This window comes from Astatotilapia calliptera, chromosome 16 (genome assembly GCF_964374335.1).
Source record: "Astatotilapia calliptera chromosome 16, fAstCal68.1, whole genome shotgun sequence".
NCBI classification, from domain to species: Eukaryota; Metazoa; Chordata; class Actinopteri; order Cichliformes; family Cichlidae; genus Astatotilapia; species Astatotilapia calliptera.
The window spans coordinates 29,923,779-29,948,297 of NC_137437.1; the positions used below are offsets into that span (position 1 = coordinate 29,923,779).

Consider the following 24,519-nt stretch of genomic DNA (forward strand, 5'->3'; position numbering starts at 1 on the left):
AAGGTAAAACTCACGAGCATTTTTTTCTAAACTTGTCTTTCTTAACTTCAGCTCTTGTTACTTTAGATCCTTTTCTTCTTTGAGATCGCCAATTGATTGTTGTCTGCTTTGTTGCTGTGAGATGAAGATCTAAGTAAGGATAGGCAACAAGGGTGGCATCTTTTATTCATGTTAAACAGAAAGCACATTGATTGTTTTTGCATGACTCTCATTAACCTTTTCAGCAGTTACACAGACATGTGTTATCTTCATTGCACAGGCACCACATTAAACTCTTAATGTGATAGAGTGTTTAGTTATGATCAAAGAGCTGATGTTAAGTCTTTACTTAATATCTCGTGTTTTGCTTGTGGCAGGTTTGAGTATTTCTGAAACCAGATCACTAAAAACTGACAAAATATAGGACTTCATTAATTTTTATATCACACAAATATTAATGGAAGCATTTAAATCCAGAAAGTTTCTACTGAAATAAGTTCTGTATATGGGAGGAGGCTTAATTGCTGCAATTAGAGGATTCTCCCCACAGAGGACCTGTGCCATGCAGACTCAGAGAGATGTCTTCCCCCTTGTAATAACCCCTGTAACTGTTATTATGGCTGTAAAGCTTATTACTTAGCTGGATTGTTAGCTTGCCACGGAGAAAGTCGGGTTGTTCGAGAAAAATGTGTGTCCCAGAGACAGTTGGGAAGTGGTTGCTGGAGGTTGGTGCTGAAGATATGGTTGATGCTAGCTGGAGTTTGTCACAGAGTACTGTACCTACCTGTAACTGCTTCAGTCGTTAGCAGACTGCCAAATTGCCAGTAGTTTGCATGGAAGATGCTGACTTTTCTGGGAACACTCACTAGCTACTTGCAAATTCTAGTTTGAAGTGTGCATTGTTTACTTTTCAAAGTGTCTTTACCAAAGACAAGTTGGTGTCTTTCATACATATAACTGGTGACTGCGACCAGACTGCTAGCGACCAAAACTATAGCAAGGAGGGGTTTGGTACAGCGCCTAATACCTCTTTGAGAACAGTTTCACCCAATGGCTGTTCAGTAACTTGTCGTTGAGTGATGAAAACAAAACTTAGAAACACAGGTACTTTTGGCCTTCCTGACGGAAAAAGTTTTAAAAGCACTCTTTAGTTTAGAGAAAAAATTCTGCCGAAATTGCAGCACAGTTCCACATTCTCTCCATATTTACTGGGCAACACAGAGCAGTGTTAACCTCGCAGTTGAACCGTGGGACTGGACAGGCCGCTCTCCAATTCTGCACTTTTCTGATTTGGTGTGATTTGCATGGACAAACACGCTGTCCAGCCAAGAGGCAGCTTAGATGAGGCCTGGAAACAGCACCCAGAGCCCTCTTGCCAAAACTCTGGCTTCTGCTTATGCATATTGGTTTGAAATGAGGGTTCAAACTGGGAATGATGTCCCAAGTGGTGTGTTAAAATAAACAGCAAAATAAGGGGGCCATTACATGACAGATGATTATGTCTGGAAAATGAGCCACTGAAGTGCTACTCCAGCATCACTTTTACACAGTATTAGAAATATACCACTTATGTAAATATTTTGCTGACATAAAAGACCAATGATTTTGGGAAAGAACGTGATTACATCAATTATCGTGCAGTTTCCAAACCACAATGCACCAAATAGAAGCAGAAAATAGAACCTTGAAAGAAAGGCTGTAACAGATGAGAAGATCTTTATGATGTGGCTGAATTAACACTCATTTGACATTTTGCTCTGATGTGTTTTTCAGAGACATGAAGAAAGCTCTGAGCTCTGGCTCTCCAAGCAGGTAAGCTTCTCTTTATTCTACATGTCAGTGCCTGTCACTTTGAAAAGCTTGTGCTCCATTGCTGTAATTTCACTTGAAAATCATGTCTGCTTCAACATTTTTCAAAAATTACGCAACACAAAGTAGAATTTCTTAGTTATCTGTATTTATATAGACACTCTCAAAGTCTCTGTATCCCTGAAATATTGAAACTGACTCAAGCACAGACTGAAAGGTGAGGCGAGAGCAAAGACTATTCACATGTGTGAATTTTCCCTTTTCCTGACTCTATGGTATAGACAAAAAAAAATACTGCAGCCTGTTTTTCAGTTGATTTATGAGGCTCATTTAAAAAAATGTTAAACTTTATTCTTGAGGCTTTCAATTCAAGAAAAATTTAAACTGTTAGCATCCACAAATTAATATAATAAGTAAACATTTCATGTAAAAAGTGTAATTTACAAATAATGTGTTCTTTTTGTTCATCAGCCCCTTTGCTTTATGTTGGAAGGGCTATGAATATTCAGTAACCCAGTGCCAAATAAAAGCCAGAACAACACACAAACATGTTTTTGCTACTTTTACATTTTGATAAATTAATTATATTAACTATCATCAGTTCAGATTTAAATCAGTTTCCCATTTATCTATGTTTTCATTTCTTCCTAAGGTGGTCTGCAGTCAGCTCTGAGCTTTATCAGAGCAGTGATGAAGGCAGAGTAGGAGAGTTTCTGGCAGGATTTGATCTTGTAGTCCCGGCTGGCTCAAGCAGTGTCTAATTTAACCAACTGACATCCTTGGCAAGCTGCGTGTATCGGTAAAGGTGGTAATCTGACAGAAGCTCAATTTTGTGGTTGTGCCAGTGCAGACAGGTCTTTTGCTAATGACTTTCTGTTCAATACCAATATATAACATCATGGAAAAATCCATTCTAGTTAATCTATCCCAAACTGAGGCAGAATTTAGAGTTTAGAGTAAAGAGGGTTTCTATTTTTCACAGTTTTGGTTCCAGAGATTTAAACTTTTCTTCAAATATCATGTGTGCAGTGATGTGATTTTGTGTTGTTTATGTTCAGTAGTGAAAATTAGAGAAACTAAAAACACAGAATCACACTTTAAAAATTAAAAATAGACAAAAGTCTACATTTGCTGAGCAATTTACAAATATAATCACATTAAAGGTTTCAATTGTATTATTTTATTATTATTAATAATATTAATAATTATTTTTTTTAATTTATACGGTACCTGCTGACTGCATTATTGCATATTTTTCTTCTATGTTAATCATTTGTAACTATTATTGTAGTTTAAATAGTGTTAATAATGTTTTTCATAATGTTAAATGTGGATTTTTGTGTAAATTTTACTCAGATGATCATGGCTTTTAAATCCAAATTTAGTTGACAAGTTAAAACTAAAATTGCATCTTTTTATGGATTTTACAAGGACTGAATTTAAACTCATTTTAAATATGAATTTATTATTAATCAGTGAGCATTTAAATTAGTTTGAAAAATGCATATGTCTGTTTTTTTTAGATAAAATATCACATGACATTTTATTTGGCTGTCATTTTTTTGTTATCAGACAACTACTCCAGGTATGCAGACTAAGACTACCTTAATTCATTTTAAGAATATTTTTTTGAAGAATAAAATCCCTCTTAAGAGAAAAAATGTGAGTTATGGTAAAGGGTTAATCCAGCCCATAAACTTTGTGTGTCCTTTAAATTTGAGGGGCTAAACACATTTAAAAAGGCGAACTTAGCATCACCAGATACATAAATAGAATCAAATACCCTATGAATCACATATCACCAATGATGCCCCTTTCATTTCTTATAATGCCCCTTATTTACATCTAACTCCCTCTGCACTGTAAAGCCTGTCTACATGAGGCAATGCAGGGCTTCTGTTATGAATTTAAATTCCCAAAATCCGACCACAGTTTAGTAGCTGTTTTCAAGGACTAAACTTTTCTGTTTTTTCTTTCTTTTTTACCACTGTCCTGCTTAAAGTGCCACATAGAGTTAAATCATCCATCCTCTTTCCTCACTGCCGTCCATGCTAACAATCCATTTTCTTCCCACAAAATGGGTAGTCACTCATTTAGTCAGTCAACAGTCTCTTTATATACAATCACTGCAGATTGCTACTTTCAGGTAAAAAAGTGGTTTGGCCATCTCTCAGCTGTGGAGGCCATCCGCGCATAATTTCCATCCACTTGTTCATGCAGTTGGCAACTATGTAATGTATGCCTCTGAAAGCAGGACTCTTCAGCATGCTCCACAGCTTCTTTTACAGATACACTGGAAAATGTGCAATTTGTCTAATGTTCTAAGAAATAAATAGGCACATTCTGGTTCATCTGTTAAAATAATATTAAATATATGACACATATTTGCTTTCTACAGAATCAGGAACCCGTGTTTTCCAAAGATGGCAACAGATTCTTCCTCACAGTGCCGGTCAAACAAGGAGGACGAGGAGAGTTTCATCATATTGCCATGTTCACTACGCAGGTGAATGCTGAATTCATAGTCACTTTAAAGCTATATATGTATTGTGTAACTACTGTGCGTATTCATTTTCCTCAGTAACTACAAGGTATCCTTTGACAGTAGAGCGTGACATACCAGTTTAAGTGCTGATGGTGATAATACTACTTGTTTAGAATTAGGAAAACGCAGGCTTATATAAATCTGACAAAGTGCAAGTCCTGTGGACTCAGACCACAATCTCCTGTCTTATAAACATGCGACATGGCCCTGCCACCCCTCCAACCTCTTCACATGGACTTTGTAGGATTCAAATTTGCCCATTATTGTGTGTCAAGGCAACTAAGACACTATGTACCTCAAAGTGAGATAAAACCAATATCTGGCCAAAGTCTATAAAGGACTGAGATCAAGACTTTATGTTAATGCGATGGATGTTGCATCAAAGCCGCAGCTAAAGTCACCTTTATTTGTGATGCTGTCGAATTGTTAATTAAAATGTTGCAATAATCATCTATTTCATGATAGCCCTCATCCCTCCCCCCACCAACACAAGCACAAAATCCAATAGCCTGTTCTCATCAGCACAGATATTAAAGTTTTCCCATGCACATCCACAGATCTGCAAGTTGTATGCAAGATTTCAGTGATGTTAGCAGAAATAAGCAGGGTTATTTGAAATCTGTTTTTAACTCCCTCAGATTGTTTTCCAATTATGGGAACTCGTTCTCCAGTGTAAGAATTCATGCAGTATTAGTTTTTGCAGAAATAAATCTCTGGCTGAGCCTGTTCGGTCTGTAATGGATTTGTCAGGTCTGATAAATGTTCTAAAATGTAAACAGGCTGTTTGGGCAAAAAAAAAAAAAAGAATATAACGCAATATTTTTATATTAAAATAACGACTTTGTTTTGATATTTGTAAAAAATAATAATAATAATAATCTTCACGACTGGAATTATTATAATAAATCTGTTTTCTGATGTGCATGGTCAATTAAAGTCCACCGAACCAGAATGTTTTGTGGCTTTATGACATTGTGTCAGGTAAGAATCAACTTCTTTCAGGGAAATAAAGATGCAAGCAGACTGAGAGCTGTCATCTCTGCGGGGTATCCTGATCTCCCCCAAGGTTTTCCCTCCCCTGGACATCCTAGCAATGCCTCAGTTAGGAGGCATCCAGGAGGCATCCTTGTCATATGTCCGAGCCAATTAATTCCTTTCAATTTGGAGTGGCAGTTGCTCTACTCTGACCTCCCCCTGAATAACCAGGCTCCTACCTCATCTCTAAGTGAGACCCCAGACACCGTTTAGAGCAAGTTCAATTCTTATTACTTCACTCATGACGTGTGTAATAATGTAATAAAATTGAGATCCTTGCTTTCATGTGCAACTTTTTTTTTTTTTTTTAAACACTACAGACCGGTACAGCGATCAAATCGTCGCAGAGGCTGCACTGAGCCCTCTGTCAGTTTGACTTGTGATTCCCTGGAAACATAAGTCATTATTACACTTATGATTAGAAGATTTCACCAAAATTTTCTCATTCCTAGAAAGCTGAATATTCCCATTTTGTTAATGCGGGTGCTGTCTCACAGATAGACCTAAGACATGAGTGCTGTGACAACCAAGTTTAGGCAACAGCGAGGTGGGTCTTGACTGCTTGGCATCATTTTTCAGTATTGAGGGCTTTTGTTGTTAAGATGCATACTTTAACTGAAACCTCATTTTTGTGATAACTTCTGTGATTACTCTTCTGGGAAAAAAGGGGGCTGAGCCCAGACATCGTTTGGAGGAAGTTCAGTCTTATTCTTTCAGTCCCTACTTACAGGTCATGGACATATGTGAGTTTAGAAACATAAAGCAAGCAGTAAATCAACCACTTCAGCTTTCATCCTGAGCTTTCCCTTCACCACAGCAAACCAGTTCAAGGTTTCAACAGATACTGCACAAAAACTCACATGCCAGCAAAAACGCTACTCAATTTGCTTTATTGCAAAAAGGGCCAACATGTTTAGGGATCATCCTAAAACTAACAAAAAATACACCCCACCGTTCACGGGGAAGGGCTGCCCACTTCTCAGATGTGTGCCTTCCAGAAACTAGAGTCCAGGTGTGCAGACAGCTGGACTGATTAGAACAAAGGCAAATCTGTTTTATTAGATGATTGAAAAACAGTGCCAAAGGGCTTTTAGATTAGAACAGTAGCAAAAAGAAATTGGAGTTTTTAAAACCTTTTCAGCAGGAAGAAGAAACCCCAAGCCTCTACTGTCTGCAGCAATTCAACAACCAGCAAAGAGGCTTGACTCTGAGCTGAAACGAGCAGGACTCATAGCTGTCATTAAAGATGCAGAACCTTGCTTGTGTTACTGTTTTTTTTTTTTGTTTTTTGTTTTTAGCACAGTTGTAAACTGTGAAGTTTCTTTTTTAGTCTGTCAATCTTTTAGCCATTTTTCCAAAGTTGATTGTGTGCCTTTCTTTGTCTGCCTGGCTTTTGTGATTGGGACGTATTTAACATCATCTTCTTTGACATTTTCATTTAAACTGTTATTTTTACTTTTTAGAGCTTTTCAGTCATTATTAGTGCCTGAAGGATGTAAAAACGGATTGATTTTTAAATGCCAGTTTTGTGCCTAACTTTGCTTAACCCTTTGGTTGCCAGATATTCTATAACCCTCTGAATAATGAAAGCTTTATTGGCTTGAGCCAAAAAAAATCTGGCACCACTTTAACAAATGGTTTTCTTGAGGATAGTCCAGCAGTCTCGCATGTTAAAGTCTGACACTCCGTACAGCCAATCATCCACCTGGTCTTCTCCCTGAAGGTGCATTTAAGCTGCACGCAGAGCATATTTCACCCACAGTGTCTCTCCAATCTCTGTTGTTGTGCTACAAACAAACAATGTACTGTCTGGCATCTTTGCTACAGTCACGTGTGAGTGCAGTGCTCCTGTGTGTTTGTCTGTTTAAATTTATACATTTATTTAGTCATGAGGACAAAAATAAACCACAAACATCTAACCTGTACCAGATTTGTATGAATGTCTCCACAGCTCATGGCCAGGCTGAACAAACAAATGTGTACTGCTCATGGGTTTTAACTAAAAATTTATATAATTCTATGACTATATGTAAATCTTGGACATATTCATGTACAAGTGTATTAAAAACATCCAAGGAAATCCATTGAAAAAGGAACAGTGTACTATTTTATTGTCAGTAGAGAATCAGAGCTATGATGGAATCTACTGATTGATTCAGCTCATAAATATTTCCATTTTGTTGGGTTAATGACTGATATTTTTCTGGCATGGGCACTTTTGAATATGTAGTGTTTGACTGACACCTGAGCATGAGTTAAGTGATGGCGCTCAGTCAAATGACCCTCTACTACTGTTGTTCTGATTTTTTCAGTTCAGAGCTGATCAAAATGAAGTCCGACATCTAACGTCTGGAAACTGGGAGGTGACAAAGATCATTGCCTTTGATGAGGACACCGATAACCTGTGAGTGTGACCGCAAAACTCCCCCTAAAACCTACAAACTTTACTGACCTCAATAAAAAAATTAATTTAAAAAAAACAGTCATCCTCTCACCCCAGAGTAGTTAAGAAATCGATAGTTTGGGTTTCTTATAGCACACAACTTGATTTTAAGATTTTACGGATCACCTTTAAAGCATGTATGGTTCTGGGCTCAGGCTACCCAGGAGAAATGTTGACCCCATATACACCAGTCTGCGGGCTTACATCCTATGGTGGAGCCATTCTGGCCGTTCCAATGTTGATGCTTAAATTAAACCTGGCAGTGCCTTGACCATCAGGACCTCTCAGCTCACCACAACCTGCATGAAGAGATAAGGCTCGCAAATGATAAGATGAAAAAAAACCAACTTAAAAGATGACTTTTCTTTTTCCACTCTGTTTCTCTTATTCTAATTGTAATTTTATTTCAGTTTTATTATTGTCCATCTGTTTGATTGTTCTGTTTTACTTCTCTAAGAAATTAGGAGCTTGTTAAGGTGAAATTTGTACCCTCCTATTCATAATTCCTCTAATCACAGAGTTCCTGATCGTGGTTTCAAGCAGTGATGTGTTTTGCCAAGTCTGTGACCACAAGCATGCGTTACTGAATCTTACTTAGCTAATCTAATGCTGTTGTGTTTTTAAAAGATCGAATAGAGCTGACCAGAGTGCTGATCTTAAATGTTTTTAGCCACAAACAAATAGAGAAATTTAATTTAAAGAAAAAAAACAACAATAACAAGAGTTGGGTTGATAATGAACAAAGTAGTTAGTACTGAATTGTCTCCTTTTCTCCTTGGTTCACTGTGGATGCCACACATGGCACATGTGTGTTTTAGTAATTAAATGTATGAATTTCGCTTAAACAAAGAAAACAAGGAGATAATGAGCTTCTGTGTTTAATTTAGCATGTCTGTTTGCACTAATTATCTTTTATGTCCTCTAACAGTTATTTTCTCAGCACTGAGGGTTCACCACGGAGACGGCAGCTTTTCAGGTTTGCATCATTATTATTAATTAAATAATTTTTATAAAATGATTAAAAACTTTTCGAACTTATATCATGAGAACTCAAGGGACTTTTATTAGTAGTAAATTTACTCACATGATGATGATGATGAACATGGGATAAAAAAAAATATTTAAAAAATGGTTGCAAAGAATTTTTCACTTTCACAATTGTCACATTATTCTTACATTGATATATGGTTGACTTTTTGGAACTAGTAGAGATTAATCTGAATATTTTGGCCACTTTATCACCAGTTCACACATAAAATTTGTATTATTAATCACCTCCCAGTTATTTTTCTGACTACTGGTTAAATATAAAAATGCCAAAAAACTGTGAAAAATGTGCTTTATGTAAAAGAGTAAACTATACCAGCCTGTAACGAGACAGGTAATACTTTCCAGTTGGATATGATTTATTACTGGTTTGTTCGCTTCGGGGGAGTTATCATGAAAAAAGATCAAGAAATATGTCCTTTACTTTCTTACTCAAAAAGTTTTATGTGCTTTGTCTCTTTTTCTTTTTTTTAAATGCTCTTCTCTTCTCAGTGTTAAAACTGTGGGCCTGTTCCCCCGACGGTGTTTAACATGTGAACTGAATAAAGCCCACTGTTTGTACTTCGACGCTGACATCAGCCCCACGAACCAGCACATTATCCTCGACTGTAAAGGTAGGCCAACCAGTATCTCACTTTAAGGGCCATCCAGTTTTCCTGCTATGAAATGCCCTTTCAAATTGCTGTCAGAGTGTCTTTGGCTTTCATAGGGTGACAGACTTCCAAGTGATTGGGGTCTTATTATGAAAAATTATATTATAAAATAGTTCAGGGATTTGACTCTGAGGTTCAAACGTGGGCGTGATTTAGAGAATCACAACAGTCTGGTGCAGACAACAGTCTGCTTCCACCCACGTTGTTAGATCAGGGAATGAATTTAACCTCTTAACAACATGCAGGCTACCAGTAATACACACAGGGGTTAAGGTTAGGTTAACACCCCCATCTCTTTATGAAATATTTGCTTGTTTGGCATTCCCAAATGGGAAAAACTATTAAAGAAGAATTGCAAGTTCAAAATGCAAATATGAGACTTATTATAAAAAAGTCTTGATTCAGAAAGTACAGCCAAACTAACTAAATGAGTTCACAACAGACCTGAGCTGTGTACTGCAAAGCAATTAAACATATCTGGGCTTTCTTTACTTTAGCTGGTTCAACAAAACCTACAACCCAACTCAGAGATAACGGGTATTCATGACAGTGGTTATCAGCCACACTGCTTCAGGCTATGTGCATGCACACATAAAAGGAGGCATTTGAAGTGTCATTTCGCTTTCCATCTGCACATAGTGGATGCATTGAGTGCAGCACTCCAAATCCAATTATCAGACATACAGGTGATAAGGATCTATAAAGGATATGAAAAATAAAGCAGCCAAATGCAACGATGCTGCTGCAAATAAAATGAGAATAACTCTTAAGTAAACATGTTTATTTTATTGCTCTGACAGCTGCACATTAGAGCTCTGAAACTCTAAACATTAAATGCTCCTCAGCACACACAGCACTGACTGTCCTATAGTTTGCAGCCAGATAAACAAAAGTTTTTGCTGGTAATTAGACTATCAACAGACTGACTGAGTTTTCTTATCTGTGTTTTATTAGCGTGGTGTAAAACAGACTTGAAAGCAAATGAGGACCAAGCTTAAAAACATAATTGATACATTTTCATCAACTGAAGATAGACGTGCAGATTCCTGTGATAATGCGACACACAGTGTTGGCATACCTTTAGAGGTTACATCTGTTTATCAAATGCATTTCTTCTGCTGAACATCTTTATAACACTTAGAGCGTATGGTAATGAAAAGAACAGATACAGACAGGCAATTTTTAACTGAAACTCTGAACCCAACCAGCTTCAGATCAGGATGTATGTTCAGCAAAAGTTACCATGGTGACCCACCCAGGTAAAAAGGCATCTGTCTTCACGACACTCAAAACTCTGACTTTAAGCTCGACGCACTTCACTAACCCATTAATCTCGTTTTGTAGCACACCTCTCCGGTGGATGTCAAGAGAATATTTGAATGCAATCCTGCTCTTTTAAAATTACTTTTTCTGCCTGCTGAATTCCAAATGAAACTTTCTGACTTTTTTTGCTGTTGTTACACACTTGCAGCTTCATAACTTACCCAAAACTGACACAGCAGTATTGACGTTTTCTTTCATTCCAGTCCTCAGGCTGATGAGCTTCATAGCCTGCTGTCTATGCCAACCAAAGAGCTAGAATTGAACAACTATACTGTAACGACCCTTATTATGGTATAGCACCACTAGGGGGTGTCATTCTATTATTGTAGTAGTTGCAGAGTATCCTAGTGTGAATGCAGCGGCAGCCATTACAGCCAAGCATGCTGTTGCCCGTGCATCTGTTTAGAGAGACCTTACCATTGTAACGGGCTGGCACCAGCGACTGCCTAACCCCCGGCACATGTATGTACGAATAGGATGGAGCTATGGAGACCTGGCTTGTATGGTTTTCTTCTGTTAACGGCACATAAAGGTCTTTTGTTCTATTTAACTGACTGGCCTCCAAGTTTTCCGGCTAGCCTCCACACCACATGTCCACTAGACCTGCTTGCCGATCCTTCTTCGCCAGACCACGTTACGATACATCAGCACATGCAGATACTTACACGATGTTGGGATGATTCCACATCATGGCATCTGGCCTGTATCACCTAAATGGACAGTTACATTAATAAAAATTAAATCTTTACAATTTTAACCATCTAAAGCAATTTGTGTGGCGCTTCATTCTATTACAACATAGCTGCAGATGGCTGCTGGTTTAAAAAAAATCAAATTAGGATTATGTTGTGTTTTACGTTCCTTATTTATTCAGCATCCATTTATTTGTCTGGCACATGCCTGGGTTTGCTAGTCATGATCTGTCACCCTCCTGATTCAGTTTAAAATTAATCTCTCATCAGTTTGAAATGAGAGTCATAAAATGAATAATTAGCAACTACATTGTGTGTAATCGCTTTTAGGGAGTATTATTGGGCAACAAGTAGATTATTTAATGAGGGGTAACTCATATTGTTTGTGGTTTCAATTTATTTTGAACAGCTGAAAGCTCTTCATGCGCAGGAGGCATTTGGGCTTTGGCGTGATGATATATTGGACAATAACTGCGTTCCCTTTCCCAAAAGCAATAAAAATAATGGAGAAAGCTTGTTGTCTTCCAAAGGCCAAGTTCACGTAATCCTGACAAGCTTCTTCTCACACCTGTTTTCATCAGCACAAGCCTCTTAAACCCACTCATAAAGTGATCTGATTGGTTTACTGTTTTCTAGCAGGTACATGCACAAAATGAAGCCATTTCTCTGTGTAACATTGGGTCAAAACTAATACAGCCCACCAACAGATAAGTGCAAGGAAATAAAGGAAAAGTTGGTTTGTGTTTTAACTCAAAGAAAGGAGAGCTTTAAGTACAGCACACCTGCCATCCTATTAACCTCTGACAAAGTATATTAGAGAAGGGCATTAACAAGTACTGGCTTAATTTGATATTAGGGAGGCATCTCGAGTGACCTTTAACCCCTAATTGATTTAAGAAAATATAGGGAAGGTGACATAACAGCTGCCTACAGTGGCCTTTTAGAGCAGCTTTAAAGGAGCCCCTTTACATATATTAAATACCATTTAATCGTAATTGGGCAAACTGTCAGGTGGAAATGTTATGTGACGGCTGTGTGCAGGCAGGAGAAGGACCCAAAGTGCAGACTCCGGAGACAGAAAGTAACTCAAAACAGCTTTAATGCTGAACTCAAAAGGGTAACAAAAACTAAGAATACAAAATACACCTACGCAGACAAAACACACAGCAAGATAAAGGTAGATCGCGACAATGACAAACTGAAACACAGGGCTTAAATACATAGAGGGAGCAATCAGGGAATGGACAACAGGAGGGAAACACAGCTGGGGCAAATCAGAACTGACGAGACAAGGAAGCGTAAACGGAACACACTGAGATAAGACAGAGACCTTCAAAGTAAAACAGGAAACGCATAACACACACTGAACAAAAGACAGACTCACATGCAGGCACTACAACAGAGGGAACAGAGACGTGGGACCAGGGCAGACACAGCCACTGACTGGAAACAGGGATATAGCGGACAGGGGAGACAGCAACTAAGGATTACACAGAAACAAACCATAAGACATGACTCTAACAAAAACCCAAAGACTAGAAATTATAAATAATATAATAAACTCAAAAACCCTGGGTCAACGACCCAGGCATCCTAACAGGAAATGTCTCCAGTCATGATAATAAAGATGCTGGAAATTGCTTAAATTACTTAGATGCTCTTTTTGTCTCCTTTCAGGTCCAGGAGCACCTACTGTGATCCTACACAGTCTGAATAATTCAAGTAAGTTTATTTGTATCTCACATTTTAGAAAAAGTAACTCAGAGTTTGTGAATGAGGCGACATTCAAACACAATAGGCCTCTTGCAAGAACTGTAAATGTTATTTTCCCTTGACAAGCAACATGGGTGGGTGGAGGAGGGTGTATTCATGGAACTGACTGCTTTAATTTGAATCTATTTTGAGTTTAAGTGTAAGTGTTGTAGAAACATTTCCAAACAAAAATAGACGACAAAGTCAAATCTCATAAGACTTACCCGATGTTCCTGTTCACCACAGTTATTTTCAGCCAAAATCTCTGTTACTGTCTTCCCCTTTGGGTGACTGCCAAAGAGTCACTGGTCGCTGTGTTTCGGAGAATTTGTAACAAATATAGATTTCACTGATAAAAAGGAAATTTCTCACAGAGCAAAGAAACTCTTCTGTTTTTCTTTCCCAATTTTTATGAATGGAACTGACAGTCACAACAAGTAGCCTCTATGCTAATGACAACATTTCTGGAACTTCATGACCAAGATGAATTTTCCAGGCTGAAGCAAGCAAGTTAGAGAAGTTCAGAGAGCTTAGAAGCTCGGCTTAGTAGACTTAATAAGGCAAATTTATAAGTATTCAAGTAATTTATGAATATGCACTTTTTAGGTATACATATTCAGCCACTTATCAATGCAAATGTTGACATCTGCCAATCACATGAAAGCAACTGTTAGAGTCAAATTGTTAAATGTTGTCATTGTGTTACTTAAATTTGTAAGTCTTGGTGCAAACTATGTGATCAAAGACATTCCTTTGTTTCTGACTCCTTCCCCAGCCTGTTGAATGGTGGGGGAGGCTGTAGTGTTTTATTATAGGCACATCCTAGGTGAAGGTTCTGTTTTCTTGTTAAGTAAACTTCCTGCCTTTATGACCCTTTGGTGAGCAGGAGGTCACACAAATGCACCCACAAACACAAACACTCACGGGCACCTACACACACACACACACACACACACACACACACACATTCTCGCACATGCATACACACATATACAAGGGCACGACACACCACAGGGGGTGTTACAATGGGTGGTGCCTATGTAAACTGTAACTGTAGTCAATAAAAGGCTGCAAGGAAGGCTGTTTATTTAAAGTTAGCTAGGAAACAGGTGAGGAGCGTTGAGCTCCAAGAGCCTGGTTCCGACCAGCGTCCCTTGCTAGCAAGTAAAATTGTTCGATTACTGTTCATCTTGCTTCGTTAATGGGAATAAGTCTCTAAACCAGCGGGGCCTGTGGAAGCGCAGACCCAACAGCAACTCTGGCATGTAGACATGGATGTCCTGCTGATTCTTAGCATCAGAATGGAGAAGAAAAATTACATCAGTAATTTTGAAAGTGACAATATTGGTGCCAGACGGGTTGGTCTGAGTATTTCAGAAACTGCTGATTGTATAGAAAATTATCAGAAAAAGAGAAAATATCCAGTGAGCATCAGTTCTCTGGATCATAAAGCCTTGTTGATGTCAGAGGTGGAAAAAAAAGCCCCAGGAAGGCAACAGTAACTCAAATAACTACTTTTTACAACTGAAATATGCAGAAAAGCATTTTGAACCTTGAAGTAGATGGACTACAATAGCAGAAGACCACACCACATGCCACTCCCATCAGCAAAGAACAAGAAACTGAGGCTACATTTCACATGGGTTCAGTGCACCCATATTGTGATGACTGCTTCCAGCAGGATAACACAACACGTCTCAAAGCTCAGATGATCTGAAACTGGTTTCTTGAACATGACAATGCATTCCTTGTACTCAAGTGGCCTCAATAGTCACCCGATCTCAAACCAATACAGCATGCGTGGAATGTGGGATGTGTTGGATTGGAAGATTCCCATCATGGATGTGCAGCTGACAAATATGCAGCAACTGTGTGATGCCATCATGTCAATATGGACCAGAATTGTTGAGGAATGTCTCCAGCACCTTGTTGAATCTGTGCCACAAAAAATTAAGGCAGGCAAACTACTTCTAACCAGGTGTACCGTGAGATTCAAATATTACTAACCCTTATCTGTTTAAAGTAGGGAAAATCCTAAAATAGAATGAGTCCCATTTAGTAAAAGGTATGATTTCTGGAGAGGGGTCAGCAACCCACATGTCCTGATTTACATCGGTACAGTTCAAGACATTTACTCATTAAAGCCACACCTAAATGCAGAAATAGAGGGAACTAAACATCTTTTCAAGCATTTAAAACTGTAAAAAAAAACCTGTAACAGAGTCTCTCTTTTACCTAAAACAATCCCATCTTTTCTGGAAATAAAAGCAAATAGTAAAGAGTTTCTGTAAATATCCTCACATGCAGTGTCAGATTCCTATCCTTGCCTGACAGTCGATTTTGTAAGTGGCTGGGTGGGCATTAGGCCAAGGAAATGTAGTTGGTATAAGACCTAAATACAAGCTGACAAGTATTTCCTCTTGAATCTGGTCGTACGTCAGAGCCAGCAGAGCTCACACGACAGTCACACTCGGGAAAATAGTGGTTGGAGACTACGATGCAAACAAAGTGATTGCGAACATGTGCAATCAACTTGCAGTTTCCTTGTCTGGGAAGTTGTAGCTTTGTGGAAGGTACATTTTGATACACATGAGTTATATAACTGCACCTATTGAAGGAGGTACAAAAAATGAAGAAGCATGAATGTTGCTCTCAATGTGTGTACACTGCTGAGAAAAGACTGGGAGAGATGCTTTCACTGTGTACTGATCTATGTATACAAATGTGACTAAAAGCCTGAAACACTGGAAACCACTCTGCTCATTGTCAAAGAGTAGGGGTTGAGGGTGCCGCGTGCCCAAAGTCTGGTTGATAAGTTGGTCGTCACAACTACTTGCAATCAGTCTCCGACAGCAAAAAACAATTTACTGCACTCAGTCACCCACCACCAATTTTTCCAGGTTGTAGGCTCTTCCATTGACCACACAGTCAACAAATCCAGATTTCTTTCTTCTATTTTTGGCATGAAAATGGACACACACACTCTTTTTCTCGTTATCCACATGTATGTGTTGTCTCCCAAGGAAAAAAAAAAACAACAAAAAAAAAAAAAGAAAAAGTTAACAGCTGTGCTGCAGAAAAAGCAATTTGCACAGGGTTATTAGGACAGTGCCTCCATCCACAGCTGGGAACTCAAGGCCTCTGGCGGTTTCATAATGAGACGTCTATTGATTTTGGGTTTTCTATTAGAAATGCTGGATGAATTCCATTTCATTTAGCTGCTGTTCAGATGGCTTGAATGGAAAAATGGCCAAATCAGAGAGTCACTGTTCATTACATGTGGAGAAAATAGTGGGACTCCTGTTTTTGAGGCCAGAAGCTGCTGTGTGTAGAATGCCTTTCAGAAATTGAACTTTTTGAATTTATTTTTCTGTGCTCATCCAAGTTTAATATTGGCTACATTATTGTAGTTATTCAGCTCTCTCTATGAATTTGCCACAAAATAAGACTATTTCAGAAACAATCCCCTAGAATCAGATCTTATTTGTCTGACATACACTTTCCATCTCATCTCATTACATCACAGCCTCAAAAGACAATTCCGTACAGGTCATTTGCATTCAGATTATTGACAACAATTTTTGCACTCTTTCATCTTTTAAACACATTGCCCTCATCTTTACAGATTACTACATCCTTGAGAACAACTCTTTGCTGAAGGCAGCCTTGAAGTACAAAAGGATCCAGCTGACAGACTTCAGAACTGTTCCAATGGAACATTTTGGTGAGGAAGTGAGGGGGTAGGGCTAAATAAGTATATACTTCTGCCTACTCCTTTTCAAACAACTGCATGGAAAGATTTTATGAAATGTTGGTGAATGTATATGTTTGAAATAAAAATGAACTGAACTGAAGTGTAGGTTTCTGTGGTGTTAGTGTAACTCACTGGTGAACTGCAATACATCGACTTTTCTCTCATTTCTTGTTACAGATTTACCTTTGAAGATCTCGTACCCACCAGACTTCTCTGATTCCCGCCACTATGGACTTCTGTTGGTCGTGTATGTATCACATGTGCTTTCTACTATATCTCACAGTCCTTGGTCAAGTAAGAGAGAACAGAAAATGTATGAATATTTAATGCATTCGTTTCCAGTTGTAATCACACTCCTGACCGTAATTTGCATGTAAAGTAACCGGGGTCATGTTAAGTCAATCACAGCGTACCTTTGTGGCAACCTGTGATTCAGTCTTTTTCATATCCATTTGAATAATGAACCAATAAAAGCAAAAATAATCACTGACAGGATGAAGTGTTCTATGCCAGAGTGATTGTAAAGAGAACCTATTTTCCTTATTTTCTGTCATATAAAATGTATATAATAAAACTGAAAGGTTGCACTAAGGTCCAGATGAAGGAAAATAAACATTATTGTTAACTGTTAAACAGCTAAAAATAAGTCAATGTACCATACCTTTGCACTGGGTCACATGTTGCATTATGAAAAAAGCTATTTCAGTCTTTAGAAAGAATCAGCTTAGAAGTCTTAGAAGTACTTGTCTTAACTCAAAGTAGATTAGACCAACTTCTGAGGTAACTTTTGAAAGTAAAACAAATGAGCAAAAATGCTAAACTTGAACAAATTCCTTAATAGTATTTTGATAAATACCGTAAGCCTGTTATTAGGTACTTTCAGTCCAAAGAGTTCTAATGACTCCCTGAAGGTTGCTGCCCACCGAGGAGCAGTGGAACAAGATGAAGGATGTTTGTGGTGCAAGCTGTGCGTTTGTTGTTTGTCACAGGCTTCAGGATGACAACCTAATTGGAAAAGCAGGGTTTCATCCAGAAAACTGACCAGCCCTAGGATGGTTAGGGTGATTGCAATTAATCTGCACTTGATTAATGTGGCGCTATCTTACCACCAACCACTATAACACTATGATGTCATTGCACACACACACAGTGTTTTTTTTACTTGTTTTCTCATTTCCTCCCTACATTGCTTAGCTACATGTTGACAGCCAAGGTAACAAGCAGAGAGTGAAAATTTTGAAATTTGTCTTTCATAATTTTTTCTTTCATTTTTAGACCTCTTTTACTGTGGAAGTTGTATCAGCTCAAAAAGGAATTTCTGCCAGTTACAGAGGTTATATGACCAATGCGGCTTCATGCTGCCTGAAAGTGCCTGATTATGTTTGTTCTCTGTTCAGTGACGGCGCCCCTGGAGGTCAGGCTGTGAGTGACCGTTTCTCCCTCAGCTGGGACTCGGTCCTCGTCAGCTCTGACAACATCATCGTGGCCCGTCTGGACGGCCGGGGCGGCGGCTTCCAGGGTCAAAGGATACTGCACGAAGTTCACCAGAGACTGGGGACTGTTGATGTTCAGGACCAGATTGCAGCAGTGGAGTATGTTATCACATCCATTTTATTTTACTTTTTACTTTTTATTCTTGTACTTTGAGATAAAAAATTCAAAATATGTGCAAATCCCCTGAACAAGAGCTTTGTAACTCAGTTTGGAATTTAAAGCAGAATGCCATCCTCTTTTTATTTGATCTGAATATTTCTGCACTACTGTGTCTAATTAAAGTCTTGAAAATGGTTATCAAGTCAAGAATAAAGGAAGAAATCCTTTAAAGAATAAAAGTTCCAGATAAATTCCTTTTGACATAATATAGACTAGACTTAAATTGGAAACCATAGTGTAAACAGTTTCAGATGAAATCATAAGAGGTTCTGGATGTTTCATTATTTGGTTTAGGAGCTGCCAGTTCAGACAGCACATGGTTTCAACAGCAGACAATACATACCTTTGTTAAATACTGTAAGATACTGATTTCCTTTGCTGTTATTTCCAAAAAATACCTAAATAACAACAAATTCAGAATGTTTATCTTAATGGATGATCAAAAAATCTATGCAAAAACTGTCACAACTCCCCTGACTAAAAAAAAAAATATAGATATATATTCAGTTTGTAACCCTTCAGACATATTTAATGATGGATAAAGAATACTTTACTATGCATATTTATAACGCCAAAGTAATTATAAGTAACTTAAAAAGCAAGTGTCAAAATCATATGTTGATCGTTACTCTAATATTTGTATAATACAATTATTACAATTAATTTAAGCCAGTGGTTCTCAAAGTTTTTCATGGTCCATTTCATTAGTTAAAAAACCCCAAAGGTTGTTTTCATTCATGAACAGTGAAACAGTTTCAAATACAATTTTGATAAAATGGTGAGCATAACAGGATCAACTAACTTTTTTTGATTTTTCCCAATAAAAATCATATTTACTCAGTAAACTCCATGTTTTTTCCACTGCTTGTTTGTGCTACACCGGAAATTGCTCCCACCAAGTGGAGCAAGATTGTCACTCTTCCAGGAGAGAACCCCACGATACGTCCAAAACAAAAGCTTATTCCCCTCTATGAACAGACACTTTGGAACCTTTTGTCCAAGTGATGACTATCAAACTTTCTCAGTGTCATCTTACAGGAATTGATCAATGTTAAAATGAATAAATAAAACAGGTTATAGTTTGTTTTTTTTTAATTTAATCGTCAAATTCACATGTTGTACACAAACAAAGCACTTTGCGGGTGGGCAAGGCAGTAGTAAGGCAGTAGTTGTTGTTGCTACTGTTTGTACAGTAAGTTGCAATAAGTGATCAGTGGACTATAAATTCTCTGCTCGTTCATGCTAATTAAAAAAATAAAATCCTGTCAGCCTCTTTGTCCCACAGAACTCTTTGAAGTTTATAGACACTCTGCTTAATTTGCATTTTATAGTCAAAACAGGGAGAGTCAGGCACAGCAAGAATATGGTGCACACTGAGGATGGACTCTAGTCTCTTAGGAGTCGGGGCAGGGTCACCATTAGCATTTTTGCATTTAGCCAGACTCAACATGTAACGTTATGATGCTTTTTGATTTGGGTCTTGCGATGTGATCTTTCTTGTGAGTTTGTTGATCGAGAATTATAAAGAAGGTCAAAAGGAGCTGCAATGTCTTTGGGTCTAGAGAAAGCATATGAGAGGGTTGCAAGAGAGGAAGTGTTGTATGAGGAACACAGGAGTGGAAGAGGTGGTGAAAGACATGTATGAGGACAATGAGACAATGGTGAGGTGTGTAAAAGTTACAGGGTGGGATTGTATCAGATATTAGCTCTGAGCTGCTTCTTGTTTGCGCAGTGATGTTGTACAGGTCGACTATGATCCTTGCAGATGACATAGTGGAGTGAGTGGAGTGAGGGTCAGGGGTGATTTGTGATTTTGGATTTTTGATTCTGTTTTAATATCAGTTTCATATCAGACTTTACACATATACAGTTGATTTTTTTTTTAACCTTCTTTAGGCAGGAGGAGGACTCTCGGGATTTAAAATCATTTGCTTTACTCTTGTGCTCAAATTGATGGTGCAGTCATATCGTCTCATGCATGTTTATGAAGGCAGGAGATGTATCCAAGAATAAAATCATTAGAACTCACTGAAGTTTCTGCGATTTTTCAAGTGTTTTTTTTAATATTTATTGATATCCAATTCTTGGTTCCTCCCATGCAACCACATTTAAGAAGTTCTGTAGGTCATATAGCATGTGTGTGTTTTTCCAGTTACATGATGAAGTTTCCATACATTGACCGGACAAGGATAGCAGTGTTTGGAAAGGTGAGCCTCCTTTTTTTCCTCCATTTTTCTACTTTTAATTTGCGACCATCTAAATTCTATTCTTACTTCCATTGCTGAAATTATTAAGTGCCAAGAAGCTACTTAGTAAAATTTCTACTGAGTGACTCCAGAGATTGAATCCAAGTTCATTTTTACACTCGATGGATTTCAGCAGAGATGAATAAATGTTTGTGTTTGCTCACTTAGGGATATGGAGCCTACATAACATTAATGATGCTGAAGTCTACTGACAGCCTGTTTAAATGTGCGTGTGCAATGTCACCAGTGACCGACTGGAAACTCTATGGTGAGTAAAACATCTCTCAAAAGAGGTTAATTCACATTAAAGATACATTTTACAAGCTGCAAAGCAAATGTAAGTAAAGATCAGTAAAACTGCTGTGGTGGACTTTCCTGTGGATTTCATACATTGTGGAATTTCAGACCATTGTGTTGGTCCACAACAATAAATATATAATATATATAGGCAGCATTATGTACCACACCAGTTTTATTTGGCTTGAATATTCTAGTTACTAATGTGCACAGAATATACTTTATTTCTCTATACTGTAACACAGTACTATTGAACATGTTCTGGTTCTGCATTTTTGTTTTTTTAAGTGATATTCTTTTTATCTTTATACTTTTTAGTGTCCCCAGTGTTTCATTGTTGTTGTTTTCCCATGTTTTCCCTCTGGGTTAGCTCCCTCGTCTTCCTTGTTTCTGCTTGTTGTTTCGCTTTGGGAATTGTTCTTCCTTGCATGTCAAATAAGTCCTAGCTTCATGGGTACATTTGAATAGTCTGCTTTGGTTAGGAAGGTTTCATTCTGGCACTCATAACAACTGTTTGAATTCTTCAGATACTAAGCAAGAGGAGAGGAGATAATATCATCCTACAATTTATAGCGATGCAATATCCAACCATTCCTTAAAAGATCAGCATAGTTGGAAAAGTGGTGGAGCATATTGTCCGTTTCATACCCTAACCTACTGATATGTATTTTGAATTTTTAATCATTGAACCCCAAGGTTAGAACATTAAAATGCTGTCATGAAGTGCTTGCTGTCCAGGTGTTGTCTTTCATGAAGAACAGATTTATCCCTAGTGTGGTTGGACTCTCTCCACAATGAGTTTCTCTTTCTCTTAGTCTTTATCACTTTATCACTCCTCTTTGGTCTCATTAAGTGTTTCTCATGAAGGCCAAGGAAAAATGGCAAGGAAAGTAGAAATGCAGTAATATTTTGTCTCTGTCTTCCCTCTAATTCCCTGATTGTTTTCACCTGTGTCTTGTCTCCTGCTTTTTCTTATTTCCGTGCTTTGTGATTGTACTCCCCTTGTTGTCATTTGCACTGTGTGAGCTCCCAACTTTAACAGCTCCTATGAGTTTACCTGTCATGAATCGCTGTGCGGCAGGCAGGAGTTGGACCCAAAATGCAGGACTCACAGACTCAGGGAGGTGAACTCAAAACACAGCTTTATTTGCTGGTAGAACAAACATACAAAACTAGACTAAACTGGGAAACCATAAACTAAGAACTCACAGGGAGACACAGGGAGATCCACACACAGCATGAGGGACGACGCGACACTGACTCAGAGAAACACAGGGTTTAAATACACTGGGAAGTAACGAGGGGAATGAGACACAGAAGGAGGGCACAGCTGGGAGAAATCAGGACTGACGAGACAAGCAAAGCAGGACGCATTCACATGAGACACGGACCATCAAAGTAAAACAGGAAGTATCACACAGAGACGCGAACTTGACACAGTGGAGACAGCAACTAAGAAATACAGAGACATAAACCATAAGGCAGAGGTCTAAGAACCAAAATACACAGGGAAATACTCAGCTGGGAACACAAGAGACTAGACTAGAGAGAGTAACAAAAAACCAACCATGAGAACATAATGCACAATGCAGAGTGACAGAAAACAAGAAACTCAAACATGCAAAGACACACAATTACACAGAACAGAGGGGACACAGAGAGACATGAAGGGCAAGGGATCAAAACTAGAAGCCATAGAATAAATCACACACAAGTACAATAATACAAAAATCACAAAGAACTAAAAACGCTGGGTCAGGAGACCCAGGACCGTGACATTACCAGAATAGAGCATTTTTAGACAATCATGAAACGGTTGGTCCTGATTTATCATCACCATATTGCATCATCATCTTTATTCATTAAAACCTCAGTATATTTTCCCAAACATGAATTATGCATCTCATGTGTAACAATTTAGACTCATGTCTACACCCAAAAGCAAAACTTAATTCTCCATATTGAGCAGTGCTCAATATGTCAATGACAGCCAAAAACTAATCTGTATTTCTAACTGTCAGAAGCAAATGAAAAAGACATAGCTCATGTCTGCAACATCTGATGATTAACGGGCAATTCAACCAATTAAAGTACACAGTAAAGTGACAAAGTAAACCTAGATCATTTATTAATAAACTGAATAAATGTAAACTTTATTCTTCTCCTTTAGCCTCTCACTAAAAATGACCTGTTTATTTCTGAAATCTGAGTGTGAGATGAATCTGACCACTGTAAACATTGTCCTCTGCAACACTGAGATGACACAGATGACTTTTTCACCACCACAAGCTGCTTTCCTTTTTACTAAAAGTATTTAATTTGGACCCTGAATACCAGGATCTCCACTTTGTGCAGGTACTTAGCTGCAGCTGAAGCACTGTGTGCTAGTGGCACTGTTAAGATTGTCTCACTTCTCATTTGCACAGCGTCAGCGTTCTCTGAACGATACCTCGGCATGCCATTACGGGATGACAGCAGATATCAGGTGCGTGTTTACTGCTTCCACGAGCATGTTTCCTGTTGATCTTTGAAAACGTTAACATCAATGACACACCTACAGTTAAGCTCCTGCAGTTACTGAAAGCAGCTGCTATCAAAGTCAGAGGCAGCGATGCTTTGCTTTACTTTTTCTTTTTTTCTTTTTTAATGCTCTGTAGGATTTTGTCACTCATCTGTCTTTGGTTACTCTGAACTCCGGTGTGTCAGATCACATGCCGAAGTTTGGGGGGGGGGGTTTCAGCCGCAGCGAGACTGTCGCTCTCAGGCCTCTTGATGTTCAGCTATCAGATGTACTTTCCTCCCAGTGTGATAGGAAGGAGGCAGTGAAGAAGAACAAAACACTTTTTTGCACAAGCACAAACAACAAATCTGACCCTGACAAGTATTTCATGGCTTCTGCTGTACCACACCTTACATTTTCCTCATAATTTATGCAATCTGTGACATTTCAAGAACAGAAAATAATATCTGTGGGAGATGCCTTATCACTTAAAGATCTCGAATTAATTTGAATGACTCTGTCGGTGTGTGTCTGTATGTAGAATGTAATTTAGTACAGTGCCATTCATTTGATCACATTCTGCATCTTTTTTTATTTTCATTTCTCAATGCCAGTTAGCATATCTATCAATTAATTATCTCCCCACTCTGTCTCGCAGTTTTCCAGTGTGCTGCAGAATGTTCAAGCTCTTAGGGAACAGACACTGATGCTGGTGCATGGCACAGCAGATGGTAAGAAGCAAAATAAATCGTAGATAAAAATGAAAATACGCTATCTGTGGTGCATCACTG

General features: G+C 38.3%; 1 protein-coding gene across 6 annotated transcripts in view; it reads left to right on the forward strand.

The window, feature by feature from the left end:
- dpp10 (dipeptidyl peptidase like 10) overlaps window positions 1-24,519 on the forward strand; it is a 255,610-nt gene that overhangs the window by 226,889 nt on the left and 4,202 nt on the right. For all 6 annotated transcript variants that reach the window (XM_026143890.2, XM_026143891.2, XM_080291154.1 and 3 more), the window contains 13 exons: window positions 1,753-1,791; window positions 4,187-4,294; window positions 7,681-7,772; window positions 8,740-8,787; window positions 9,351-9,472; window positions 13,204-13,248; window positions 16,904-17,002; window positions 17,210-17,279; window positions 18,430-18,624; window positions 20,838-20,892; window positions 21,100-21,199; window positions 23,655-23,713; window positions 24,387-24,459. In XM_026143890.2, coding sequence (XP_025999675.1) covers window positions 1,753-1,791; window positions 4,187-4,294; window positions 7,681-7,772; window positions 8,740-8,787; window positions 9,351-9,472; window positions 13,204-13,248; window positions 16,904-17,002; window positions 17,210-17,279; window positions 18,430-18,624; window positions 20,838-20,892; window positions 21,100-21,199; window positions 23,655-23,713; window positions 24,387-24,459 — 1,105 coding nt within the window. The remainder of the gene's footprint in view (window positions 1-1,752; window positions 1,792-4,186; window positions 4,295-7,680; window positions 7,773-8,739; window positions 8,788-9,350; window positions 9,473-13,203; window positions 13,249-16,903; window positions 17,003-17,209; window positions 17,280-18,429; window positions 18,625-20,837; window positions 20,893-21,099; window positions 21,200-23,654; window positions 23,714-24,386; window positions 24,460-24,519) is intronic.